At 40.6% G+C, this 14471-nt stretch overlaps 1 protein-coding gene across 3 annotated transcripts in view; it reads right to left on the bottom strand.

The window, feature by feature from the left end:
• Positions 1 to 869: 869 nt before the first annotated feature.
• The window catches only part of tpst1 (tyrosylprotein sulfotransferase 1), a 43630-nt gene continuing 30028 nt past the window's right edge, over positions 870 to 14471 (bottom strand). For 2 of the 3 annotated variants that reach the window (XM_034867439.1, XM_034867440.1), the window contains 3 exons: positions 2320 to 2370; positions 1625 to 1693; positions 870 to 1324 (listed from right to left, as the gene is read on the bottom strand). In XM_034867439.1, the coding sequence (XP_034723330.1) occupies positions 1658 to 1693; positions 2320 to 2370 (87 nt within the window). In that variant the 3' untranslated portion in view covers positions 870 to 1324; positions 1625 to 1657. The remainder of the gene's footprint in view (positions 1325 to 1624; positions 1694 to 2319; positions 2371 to 14471) is intronic. The other variant, XM_034867441.1, reaches the window with a different exon arrangement.

A 14471-nucleotide genomic window follows, 5' to 3' on the forward strand; every position in this document is an offset into this window, starting at 1 on the left:
AGTTCGTGTCACCCCGTGTCAACCCACTCATCTGTTCCAGCTTCTCCCCTCTGGTAGGCGCTACAGAGCACTCTACGCCAAAACCAACAGACTCAGGAACAGTTTCTACCCACAAGCCATCACTCTGATGAACACCTGACTTCTGACCCACAGTGTCGGGTTCAATTCCCGTGCAATAACACAGCAACACTGTCTCTAATCAGCACCGGTTTACTGGTTCCACTTTTGATTTATTCATAATTCTCTATGTCAGACCTGTTCATTCTGTTACTTTCATATTGTACTATAATATTTATATATAACATGTTATGTACTTACTCCAGCATCCTTTGACTATGCTCCATAATTAAAAGAATTTATCATAAAAATAATTTACTCCTGCATTCTTTGCACTCCTCATCGCACTATGACCTCAACTTGTCTATATTGTTTCTGTTTATAGTGTTTATATATTGTTTGTTTTGTATGTGTAAGCACATTGTGAGCAATGTATAATACAAAGCAAAATCCCTCGTATGTGTCCTCATACCTGGGATATAAAGCTGATTCTGAGTCTTTACAACACAGCAGGACTCTTGGTTCATTTAAGATGTAATTGATTTGATAGTGTACCAAATTCCTTTGATAGTGTATCAAATTCTTTTTAATTATTCAAATTCTGTAGAAACCTTTGACTTACTGTAAACTTAGAACTGTTGCTACCTTTACATCCAAATGTTTACCATTGTTAAGGATCATGAACTGCAATCATCACTTGCTTAAAATTTGATTTTGCTCTCCTCTCTATTATCTTTTTCTACATTTTTGTTTTTACAGAAGGACTAATGTCATCATTCAACCAAATAAAACCAGACTGACAACAGGTTTAAAAAAAAAAATGTTTATCACGGTTGATACTGATCAGTACCCATGACATTGCACAATACAAAGGCATGAAAAAAGTAACATTAAAATAGGTATTGCATCTTCCAAAAGCTAATTTTCCATTCATAAATGCTTCTTGCAATTTCAATTCACTGCAGTTTCTTACAACAGAATCACAGAGTTGTTTTCTAAATAGCCAGAAATCTGTTCTAAACTAAAAAAAAAATCGATGAGCGTGATGTGACACGGAAAATTAACAATCAGCAGACATTCTGTGGTTGTGAAAAGTATTAGTATCATTTTTTGTACAGTACAACATTGAAGGCCAAGGGTAGCTGACTCTGGTGAGGAGAAAGGTCCTGCAAGGTCATAGGACCTTTGAAAAGTGCCGAGGCCCAACACAGATGGTGAGATGGGTGAGACGGTGTTGATGTTTTTCTGTTCCACTGCACCTCTGTTCCTGTTCCGAGACATGACAATGTATCATTTTAGACACACAAGCACTTACAAACACTCCCATGTCATATTGCAATATCAAAAAAATCTAGTCTCATACCACGATATTGATATAACATCGATATATTGCCTAGCCCTACTATATATGAATTGATTAATCAGAAAAATAATTAACAGACTAATCAATACAGAAAATAATAGTTGGTTGCAGCAGCACTTTGACGTCCCCTCTCTGTCACCACTAGCCTAATCTAAATTCATCAAGTGGAGCCCAAAGTACAGTATTGGTCATGTCTAGCTGTACCTGTGTGTTGTGGTGCTGGCACTCCTGCTGCTCCTAACTGGGGTTGGGTCTCTCTGCAGACTTCTGAATCTGCATGGAGAAAACACACAGACAGAGTTTACAGTGTGTGCACTCAGGACGACGGGCAGCTCTGTAACAAAGTAAGGAAACAGCAGGATATGCAACTTGAACCACCAAGAAGACGACCACAGTCAGCGGACTCACTGACTTAAACGTGTTTATTTTCGTTCTCCCATATTCAATGAACAAAGGGTCTGAGTGTCTTGATAATGAGGCAATATTAGCAAATGAAAAGCAGATCTCTTCTGTGGTGTGTTCCAAAAACATGGAGAAAATAAATGCAGATTCATCTGACTACCAGAGGAGGGCAGAAGTGCTCTTTAGGCAACATCAGGCTCTTAAACTGAGAAACAACAAGGCAACACAAAGGGCCTAACAAATAAAAGAACCACTACAGGCCAAACATATGAATACAATCATGAAGCGGAGACCAGAAAATGACAACAGGCTGCATTATATGGCAAGAAACTAAAGTCCAAAACAAGGGATGAGTAAATGTGAGCAGATGAAAATCTATAACGAGATCTTTCACTGAGTTGCAGATGGTTTAACTCAAATCAGACACTAAAAAAGGGCTGAATTTGAAAATAGAAATAAAAGAAAAAGCTCAACAACAGGCAGAAATTTTACTGTACCTGTGATTGTTCTTTTAGGAAATCTGGTAGCTGAAATTCACCTTTAAAGACCTGGAAAAACAAAGGACCAGGTTTAGAGGTTTAGAGCTCCACAAATTGATTGTATCTTCATGAATTCATCATCTGGATAACCATAGTGAAGATTGACTGAATCATTTGTTCACTTGGATTAATTATTTAACATATCACCTAATGAATATAAAGGCATCATTCTGCATGTACAAACGAATAACTATCACTGCTTATAATCTAAGCTGATTGGACTCTTATAGCTGACTCGATAGATGAAATCCATCTCAGTGTGTCTGACTCGGGGCATTCTGTTGTGACGCCGCGTCATGCAAAGTGAACATTTTAAAGAGGTGGGGGCAGCTGGATGAATGCCAGGAATTTCATGCTCTGCTTCTGGTGTCATATAGCCTCCCCCCTGGGGGCTCACATTGGACCAGACAGAGAGGTGAAAAGAGACCGAGCAGAGTAAGGGATGGATGGGAGGGAGGAGAGTAGTAATACCAGGGTGTCGACTGTGCATGGAGGGAAATTTCTTGCTGTGTATGTTCCAGGAAAAGAAACTCTCTCCTCAGCCACGCAGTCTACACATAAATGGACTACAGGCAGATCCAGACGATTATTACTAATGTGTCTTATTTTCCAATACTTACATATACACACAATACACACATCAGGTCACCTCCTTTATGTTGAATGAAAACAACAGTGTAGCACAAGGGCATTCTGTCGGCTAGAGATAATGAAGAATGTTGAGGAAAGGTTGGGCAATGAGCAGTTTGTATCGACAGCATTTAATTATTGGGATTGTTCAGGTTCTGCCAGATGTCCCTTGTTTTCAGCTGGATGTCCGTCACCTTCCGCTTTCTTTCTGTTGCCATTTTAAATTCTGGTGGATTTCTGAGGACTATGGTTAACTGGTCCTCATATCTCTGCAGGGTGAATCCAGACAGCTAGCTAGACTATCTGTCCAATCTGAGTTTTCTGTTGCATGAATAGCAACCTTGAAGACACACCAACACGACTCTTGGCCGTCGGACAGTCTGGCGAGGTCGGTGACTCGAGTCTGTTTGCTGTGTTCCGTGCCGTCGTCAGTTGGTATCAGTCAATGACCAAACTGATTGGTGGAGTGCTCGCCCTTGACTAGGGAATCAGTGCACGAGAAAACCGAAGCTGACCACACCAGAATCTTATTACTAGCCATTATACTTTCTTCCGTTCAGCGAGTAATGACAACAACGATCCAACGCACTCTGATGAAAACAATGAATGACAGCATGCCCTGTGTTTACTAGGTCCTGAGAGATGTTTGATGTTTGGTGTTCATTTTTTGGATGACAATACAGATGAGCGGCGCCTGCTATTATGGAGACGTATTACTTCACACACAGAACATATGCTCAAGTTGGCGTTGCTTCGGTGTGTTCCGAGGCGAATTATTTAAAGAAGTAGCAATAAACCAGAGCACGTTTGTCTCCCATCCCGGAATGTTGTTTGGACTAGCCAGACCCTCCTTAGCAGCGCTGTGGAGGAAGGTCTGGCAACGCTAGGCTAGACTACAAGCAACAACAGTGTGATGATGATTAGAAGCTGAATATGAGAGGGATTTAAAAGACAAAGACATGAACCAGGTGGAGGCAGCAGCAGTGTTGTTTGGTTACCACATTACATCAGGGGGTAGCGATGACACAGATTGCTAATTCAGGACTTCCAAACTAACTTTTTACATTATGTGCCCCAGCACATAATTTAATCATTTTACTCAAAATCTTTCAATTGTCTTTTGCCACTGCAATAACACATTGTAAGTGTTATCTTTTTGTCAGTTCCCTATAGCAATCGTCCTTTCTTAACACATTGTGTGTTTTGCATGTTGTGTTTTGTGGTTTGCCAATGCGTTGACAGTGCTGCTGTTGCTTTGACTTCCCATCTCTGTCACCACTAACCTCTTCTGCATTCAAAACATCCCCAACGTCACAGACAACAACAGGCAAACAGAAAATGTAGGCAGAACACAAGGGCACCAACCTATTAAACTAATGAAATACAGTTTTAACTGTTTCACTTTTATCCTTTTAATCAATAATGGTTTTCAAAAATAGAGTCACTAGACAAAACGTACCAAGTGTCGAGTTTGATATATTCAGTTAATCAATAAAACTCTTAAATGTGGGCTGGAGTGGGTCAAAAGTCCTGTGTTCCCCTCCTGGGCTCCAGAGATTAAAACTTAATCAAAACACAAAACTCATTCCTAATCCCCCTGCGTGCCTTCATGCATGCTTGCGTGTCTGCCTGAAGTCGATGCAGTGCCAGAAATTGAACGTAATCGGAAATTATTTCAAACACCAGAGACAGAGAGGCGAGCGCATGTTTCTGATTTCCTCTTGGGTGCCATTTTGCAGCTTTCCTCCTCAGCGTAGAGGCTCCGGGCCAAACTGCTCCAAGCCTGTTTAACCCTTCTGCTCAGACAAGAAAACAGGAGAACACGCAAGGGCAAACTGGAGCAAAATGCCCTCTGGTAGAGCACTAGGTCACACACTTGGGATAAAAAAAATCCACATGGTGTATGATTAGGAAATGTAAAGAAGAGACTAAGCTGTCTGCTTTGGAAATCTAGATCAATCTGTCTGATGAAGGGCTGCCCCTGACAAACGCCAGACTTCACGTCTGCATGATGGCATCCCTGCAGTAACGTAAAGCATCCAGCAGACTTTGAACTCAAAGTGTATTACCTCTGAGGGATCTGTTGAATGCTCATGAAAGGAGGAATAGTCATATGGTGGAAGATGTACAGCGTCTTCTATTGCATCAGATAAAACCAGATGAAACACTGCTCAACACGATCAAAGGGACCTCTGCAGGGCTCGGTCCCCTATCAGCTGACTCACAGAAATGCCGCTTTTTACCCAGCCGTCCAATTACAACGGAGGGGGGACGGGACAAATACCACCATACATACATGTATAAGTTCTGAACAGAAACGGCAACGGAAGATAATTGAATACTTCTTGCCACATAGACCGGCGGGTGTGTCCTCTCTTACTAAGGTTTCAGCCTCTTTATCCAGAGTAAGAGCCAGAGTAAGTATTCTACCTTGTGCTGACATTGTTACTTCAGCACATAGTTTGTATCTTAGCTACTAGCTTAACTACTAGCTTACTAGACGCAACCACAGCGCCTCAGCTGAAACAATGTTAGGCCTCCAAATCGCTCTTAAGCACTCCCAGCTTGGCATTTTCATCTGGGAAAAAACGCATTGGTGGACACACGGCCTGATGAAAGCCGACAATTGACAAATTTGGTTGGACAAGAGCATATCAACCAACTGACCAGAAGGTGTCAGCCCTAATTATTTTTTTGATTATATGATTAGTAAATAAAAAATTGATAAGCAACAAGAAAACGTGCCATTTTTTGGCAGTTGCAGCCACAGAGAAGGCTTCAACCCCTCACCTAACCACAGAAGTATAAGGACCCTATCCTGCCAAAGTAAGGAACAGGTGTCTTTGCTAGTTTAAGACCGACGCTGTCGTCAACTTTACGTCCAAAGCCCATGTCGTTGAAATAGCAAATGCACCTGCACCCATCTTTGCGCCCATGGGAGTGCTGGTCTTACAGGGAGGTGTGCTCAGATGCATTCTTGGCGTATTGTAATGTTAATTACATTTAAATAATGTTTAAAATCTAACTGTGAAGCAGAGACAGGGGGAGACACTGTTTCAGCAAACTATTTGAGGATAATTGACACTATTTTGCTAACGCTCACATCATTTCGATGAACACCTAAATTATCTGTCTAACAATTAAATGTCAATTAAAATTAGTGATAGTGACAGCCCCTGAGACAACTCTTTTGTGAGCAGAAACCCTGAAAACCTTTCACAGCATGTCTCAGCAGAGCCCAGTCAGGGGGGAACCAGCACAATTGGGTCAGCCAAGGTGCATGCTGGTACAAGCAGCAGGTCAGTCCACTGTGGAAGTGCCAACCTAAACCCTGCAGTGGTTCAGCCTCCGTATTATGGCTGGAGCTCCCTGTGACTAAGCCCCAGTCCCGAGGGTTAAGTGTGGTGACAGCCCAGTGCGTTTAAAAAGCTGCCAGTGTCGAGCTACGTTTCAGCTGCACAGCAGTTTACTTCCACCCTCTCTGGAAGGTTTCCAGGTATATTGTTACCTCAAACAAAATGCTTCTATCTGAACTGCACAGTGAAACTCTTTAGGAGACTGGGCGAGTGTTCTTGCAACATTTTTTCCTATGCATTTAAAGATGTATTTAGTATTCCTTTGTAGTCTTGACACAATGACTCGTACACATGGGGAAACAGTGCAACCTTTCCAACAGCATCTCACCATTTATGGTGTTGCACATGCAAAACGTGATGGAAATAGCTGTGAGAAGAAAGGGTCATTGTTAGAGAAGTTCACACCCTGACTCACTTTAAAACCTCAACTACCGGCCCATTGCTAAAAGTTACAAATATTGTCAGTTATCCTTGTTCCATCAGGTTTCAAACACTGTATGATCCAAAAAGCAATTGGATTAAGCATACTGAGGCCTTAAGCAGCTACAGAAGAACTTTTTGTCCACAGCCATGAGTGACTGATGGTATGATAGGGCCATGGTGCGTTCAGCAAGATCCTAAAAACACAATCAAGAAAGAAAGTCTTGACTAAGATATCTTGAGCTAAATTTAGGGAATAAGACGTGGATTAATTAACATTTCATGTGAGGTACTCAATTAATCTTTTAGCCAGTCTTTTATTTCCAGGCCAATGGTTTCATGAATATTAGTCTCTATTGAGGTCTATGAGCAAAATAGCTGGATGGCTGCGAACTGACAATTGCAACTGTCCTTGCATCAATATCAAGGAAATGGTCCAACCATAGACCCAACACACAACAAACTGGACAAGGAAGTCTACAGACATTCATTTCTCATCCCTCCACCAACTCATTATTGTTACTGTGGAGAAACTGAGAACTTATTGATTCCAATATCCATTTCTCACGAGGGATCAGAACAACTGCAAAGCCACTTAAAAGCTATTGATTGTGGCTTCAGGAGCCAGGCCCAGCAAGCCTCATTTACAGCAAGCTGGAGAAACCTTTACTGATTAGTATTCTGAGATAAAGCCTCTACAAAAGAGCAAAAGTCCAGGTGTTGTCATTAGTGGAAAATACATTCAATTTGTTCTTTTATCATTTTCTTAGCTCCAATTCTGTTATATAGTTCTACTCTATCTGACAGTCAACTAAGGCCGGTAGCTGCATCTAGTAGATGACCCTGCTCAACCCGACTTGTCCTGGAATATTTTAGAGCTGAACCCAACCCAAGACCAGAGACTATATCACTGTATTACAGTTACTAAAGACTCTTCTCCTTGACCATAGATAGATACCAATAGCCTTTATTTGCAGCAAGATTACAAGGCTAGGAAACTAAAATGAACAAAAATCTTTTTTCTCTGACAGGGTCCACACCTCTTTTCTACCTTCGTCTGTAAATGAATCCCTGGAACCTTTCTGGGTTGAATCAATATTAACACAGAGGATTTACAAAGATGTGCATTGACTCTGTTAACTGGTTTGACCACTGGGCCGCTAGTGCTTAGAAGGATTACCTTCACAACATGTCTTTACTCACAGTTAAGACAAAAACAAAGCATCATCGAGATTAGGCTGCTCTCAACAGGTCAAGCTTCCTTAATCAACCACATCTCTCTGTCTGCACAGTACAAACATTATGTTCAATGGCTGCTTCCAAACTATTTCTCCACTGAGCAGCTAGACCCAGGCTGCATATTCTGTATATCTCAGATGAAGAGGAGATGAGACAGATGGTAAATATTTGGATGGGGATGGGTGAAAATTCAAGACAGCAGAGAGAGCATTTCCACATGCGGCTTCATCATACAGTGGTCTAGTTTAGGGCTGGTTGCCAGATGTCTTATGCAATGCATAACAGAATATGTTGCTTCCATACTAATGGAGGGAGGTCTTGAATTTAGTAACATTCTAAGTAGAAACAATCATTCTAAATAATACTTTGCTCTGTAATAATTTAGAGAAGTAGAATTAAAATATCATGAATTAAACTTTTTTGTGAGGGAAAGAGGGTTACCGTGTGTATGCATACTGTTACACAATATCTGTGCATGTGGCTGGCTGTGTTAAAAAAAGAGTCTAGCAACTCCCTCATTTATATATATATATATACACACACACACTGATATGGATCAATGAGTATGTGTAATGTGAAAGAGGTGGCACGTAGTGACCAGTCCAGAGAACTACATCTCAACACAACTTTTTACACTAGATGAATCTTCAGTTTTCCAGCCATCTGCTCCCAATCTCGTTCCAGCAGCAGGCTGCTGTTTGCAACAGAGAAAATCTGATAAACGAGATTTAAAGGGAAATTGGATGACGACAATGCTGTGGGCGCTGGCTGCATGGACGGAAACCAGGCGCCATTCATTTGCATGCACTGCTCACACTGCATTGACACAGAGCCATCTGAAAAATTGGCAAATTTACCTTAAAACACTACTTTCCAAGGGTTGATGACCATAACAAAGCTTAAAGGAGAGTGTACATTGCTATTAGATATATGAGGTGGCCAGAATAACTGCTCCATGTGAACGCTAATGTTGCGCCACGTCTGCTGGACATGTAAATAGGTTTGCCAACACGTTCACCATAACAATCTGATAACAACATGTCGCTGCTGTGTTCTCAGCTTGTTCTGCTACTGCCAAATGGCCATAACAAAACAGACCAAAAAAAACAAACAATTAAAGAAGCTTTAACTACAGAAATATCTGAACAAAGCATTATGTGCAAACTTCTGCACTTCGGCCTGTACTAAAAACTATGGTTCGATCCCGGCCTAGAGATAAATGACCCCAAAAAGCTAACAGAGAAATGCTTGATGAAAGCTCTGGTAACGTTGTCCTTAAGCATTCTGAAGTATGTATAATCAAACTGACCACAGGGCCCCAGGAGAAACTTTCTGTTCACTTTCTGCAGTTTACCATTACATGGTACATGCTCTACTCGCGTTGACTCTACTCACCTTTTTTGTTTTTTCGTTATGAAAAAAGTTCCTGGTATCACCTTCATCGAGGTCCCCAGCAAGCTGAGGCGATACCAAAAGGTGACGTGAAAACCTACAGACTACTGATTGGTTGAAGAGAATCGCCACTAATCACTTATCTATTTGTTGCATCATAGCAACAAACCCGCCATTTTTACATAGTTTAGCCAGCTGCGTTTCCTTTTTAAAGCCACATGCCATGAATCAAAAACAACACACCTTCAACATTCTGTGTGTGAGTGTGTGTAGCGTTGGGTCACGGCAGATTCCTGCGGCGGCGCTATAACGACCAGCTACGGCAGAACTTAATCTGCAATGGAAAAAGGAGGATGGGGCACCGCAGCCGAGCCGAGCCAAGCTGAGCCAAGCTGAGCAGAGCTGGTACTTGCAGTGTGTAAGCACCATTGGTCCTGGCTGGTAGGAAAACCCCTGTATGCAGGAACTCCAGCCCAGGAGGGGGGAGGGGTAGGGGAAGCAAACCATAATACAAACCCTGAAGCTGGGTTTGATGCAGGGGAATCTAATAACCTGCAGATGTACACAGCATAAATCTGAGCAAATGAGCTTGAGCACGCACCATGTTGTCATCAAGATACTTAGGTTTATTGTGAGGAGAGTGTTGAGTATTTCAGAGAGCAGAGGCAGAGGAAGAACTACAACACACAGACACAGATATTTACTGCATCCAAATGTAAACAGGACCACAGGCACATTTGGAAAGCATTAACATGCACAACATGGTGTTAACACAGATGGAACAGCATGAGACTTGATATCTGACCAGCACACTGACATATGGCAGCCATGAGAGATGATTGGTTACATACAGTATGCAGGCTTACCTTTAAAGTAAGAGTCCAAATTTGGGAGAAATATTTTGCCCTCATCTTACATGACACATGGTTTTAGGAGCAGTTGACATCAACACAATAGAGCTATTTATCAACAACAGTTAATCACTATGTCTCTACAATCTCAGAAGTCATGGGGCCAGATGCATGAGGCTCTATGTAGATCCCCAAATACATTTATGTCTACACTATACACAAAGACAAATATGCATACACATTTTTCAAAGGTGTGTGTTCACATGGTTCAGTTTTGAACTCAATCATTCATTTGTGACACTGCGTACAATGTCACAAATTATTGTTGCATTTGTTGCAATGTGTATGTCTTTCGCTTGACATGTGCACATTCTCATAGCATGTTCCGTTTTTGAAATATGAGATTATGTGTGGGAAATAACAGACACATTGCTTATGCATCTGGCCTGGTCAATTACTTTTCTGTAAACACAGCACAGTTGCACTTACTGGTGCCAAGCCTTCTAGCAAGACAGCTTTGGAGGTCTAGAAAAATATGTTTTTGACAGGGTTTGGCAAGCATTTCCCCCCTGATTCCAGTCTTGGAGCTAAGCTAGGCTAAACATGCCCATGACTCATTTCTGCACTGGATGTATAAAGATGAAACGGGGGCGCCCAGATAGCTCAGTTGGTAGAGCAGCTGCCCATATATAGAGGTTTACTCCTCGACGCAGCAGGCTGGGGTTCGACTCCAGGCTGCGGCCCTTTGCTGCATGTCATTCCTCCTCTCTCTCCCCTTTCATGTCTTTATCTGTCCTTTTAAATAAAGGCCTAAAATGCCCAAAAAACTAATCTTACATTTTTTTTTATAATTATGAAATGGATATACTTCTCATGTGATTCTGGATTTGACAATTATTCATGAAATGTCTGGCTTTCAGCAAACTAATAACAGATTTTCCCATCTTCATGGTATAGCCAATTACTCTGATACGTCTATGGAAGTTTGAACCTTGTCACCGCTTAAGCAAATCTACGGAGGACTTAACTTAAGAAGGAAATTCCTTTTGAATGATGCAATTTTAGTGAGAACAATTTTAGTTATACAAAACATTAATGTCAAATATCAGGTTTTTATGTGCCTCAAAATGACAGAGTGAGCAACATTTCTCCCAAGTCAATGTGATTTAAACCCTGAGATTGTTGTCAGGTATTAAGAAAACTTTAACGAGTCATAAACTGAAATAAATATGAAGATGCACCAATTTGTGAGAAATTGCATCAAAGAAGTTTATCATAATTGATAACAAAACAATGCAATTCTTGGAATGCATTGTTTATGGGATGCAACAATATTAACTTTTTAGAAATACACTAGGGCTAGAGCCTGGCAATATATCGATATATCCATATGAGACTAGATATCGTCTTAGATTTTGGATATCGTAATTTCGTAACATGCCATAAGTGCTGTCTTACCGTGGTTTTAAAGGCTGCGTTTCAGTAAAGTGATGTCATTTTCTTAACTTATCAGACTATTCTAGCTGTTCTATAGTATTTGTCTTTACCCGTTTAGTCATTAAATCCCCATTACTGATGATTATTTAACAAAAATCTCATTGTGTAAATATAAAAGTGTCACCACCACAATATTGTTTTGGTATTGATATCAAGGTATTTGGTCAAAAATATCGGAATATTTGATTTTCTCCATATTGCCCAGCCCTGACTAGGGCTGCTGGATAAAATCCTAATTTTTTTGATAGATGTTGTATTTATTGCACTTAAAATAGAAAAACTGCAAAAAAAAACTGAACTGTGACATTTCCCTTAAGATTTTTCACGCTTGAACTTTTTTATAACACAAGACAAAATAAGATTTTTTTTTGCAAAACGTAAAGTGCAAAACAATCGTTTTTCTGGATTCCTCAGCTTTTGTGATCGTTAGAATCAAAAATTGTAATAACAATTCAAATTTGATTAATTGCGCAAGTCTAAAGTACGCTGCAATGAAAGTTAATCAACATATTGAATATCAACGATGATAAAGATACTATAATTGAGTCATGATGTTCAGGAGACGTTATGACATTGTTAACTTTAAACTAAAAGGCACACATAAAATGGGAGTATGGAGAGTAAACTGTGCTACATCAGCCACATGAGAATAAGGTACTTCCACTTTAAAGTTGAATACATCTTATAAAGCGCAAGGGGTATTTTGCCACTCTGCCACCTTGTATGTAGTTTCCATTTCTTTGTGGTCAGACACATTTTTCCAATGAATACCCAAACGGAAAAAAGAAGTTCCCTCTCCCTTCATATCACAGATTCCAAATGTTTTCCGTTAGAGTCACAACGATTTTGACAACATGACAGATGGCACCAAATGCAATCTTTCTTCGCATTTTCGCTCCCTTTTAAGGTTCCCCTCAAACAAATGGGAAAGCAATCCAAATGTTTCAGGGAAGTATATTGGCTGAAACTCCAAACTGGGTTAAAGATGAACCCACCAAGCAATATTGGAAATCTAGTAAAATCCTTACTTTGGGGACAACAAACAGTCAAACTCACAGCATCCAAATTATTGTAAAACTTTATATATACACCAAGGAGGAATAAAAAACAAACAAACAGTAAAGCCGTTTAATACCCGTAATCACCTACACCCCCTCCCCTCACAGTTAACAGCCTTGGATATTTAGGTTTCACTGAGTGTGCAGATTCCCGCAATGGGGGGTTTTGTCGTTGTGCTGATGCACAGTACAAGTCACGGCTTTATGTGGCCAGTGAGATACGTCCTGCTGGAATGGCAAACGGAAGGAAATAATGTTAATGTTTTGCTGAAACCTTGGACCTTGTGACAAAGAAACACACACACCCCTAAACACATGTCTGGCACAAACACTGATGAGATACCTGGATTTAGTTACTTCGACTTACTGTACACCATGCATGACACTGATGCAATTCAGATGAGACAGTGTAATAGCTTTTGCTCTCTCTATCATACTGTGTGTGTGTGTGTGTGTGTGTGTGTGTGTGTGTGTGTGTGTGTGTGTGTGTGTGTGTGTGTGTGTGTGTGTGTGTGTGTGTGTGTGTTTGTGTGACTGCATAATAGCTAGGGTTGTGTATCATTTGGATTTTAACGATTCTGATTCCGCTTCTTAATATTCTTGATTCAGAAATTGGTTCAACTTTGTCACCCAGCGGAGTATTGCGGGTTTATTACAGAAAGCTCATGGCAGAGAGTGGAAAAAAGGCTGACAAAGCAGCACCCAAACACCAGGTAACACAAACAATAGACACCACCCGCCCATCTTACAGTGACAGAAGGCTATCACGAGAAAAGACATGGAATTCATAAGGCTGGACGACTAGCCACACAGCGTGTTAATTAATTCACATAATGGTATCTAATTATTACACTGCATATTTCAGCTGTCCTTCTAGACTTACTAAGCAGCATGTTAACATTGCCAACAAACGATTTCCCCCAGTTCCCTCTGGTACACTTGCATTTTATGTCTCAGGTTTTCTTGGAAATATAAGTATCCAAGTATGAATCATTTTTATTATGGTGTAGACAAAAATAAGCACTATGGCTGTGCAGACAAGGTGTTTTAGGAAAATATCCAGATGCCAGGAAAGAGTTCCAGCCTTTGTCTGACAAATCAGCCAGAAATGTTTGGACAGCAGTCACACAGGGGAGAGGTCAAACTTGGAAAAACATGCAAACAGTCAGTCAATGAACAGACATTCTTCAGTCCGTATAACCATGAAACTCCCACTACAACTGTAAACAACACGAAGAGACTTAAAACATTTCCCCATTTGTCAATCTTGTTTTCATTTCAGCGATGACTGTAATACTAAGTACTGTTTCACTCTGCCAGCAGTGGTTAAAAATGTACAATCAATTCATGACAGCAGGGAATTTCAAACTAATGGAAACTACAGATGCTCTTTTCCTAGATTGTAGATGCCACCAGCAATGTTGTGCAATATAAAGTCGTCTTGTGTTTTTATTGTAATTAGGCATCATACACCAGGAAGACCTTAAAACCTCGGCCTCCACAGACCTTGAGAGATAAAAATAAAACAGAATTGTGTCCTCTAGATCAGACATACAGGAGGCAACCCAGAGAGAGGAGCTGCAGAGCATGTCACCTGATAGTTCAGCTTGAGGAAAAAGATTTAATAAAACATATTCTGCTCCAAAAATAGCAAAAGGCTTTGACAT

This window comes from Etheostoma cragini, chromosome 3, assembly GCF_013103735.1.
Source record: "Etheostoma cragini isolate CJK2018 chromosome 3, CSU_Ecrag_1.0, whole genome shotgun sequence".
NCBI classification, from domain to species: domain Eukaryota; kingdom Metazoa; phylum Chordata; class Actinopteri; order Perciformes; family Percidae; genus Etheostoma; species Etheostoma cragini.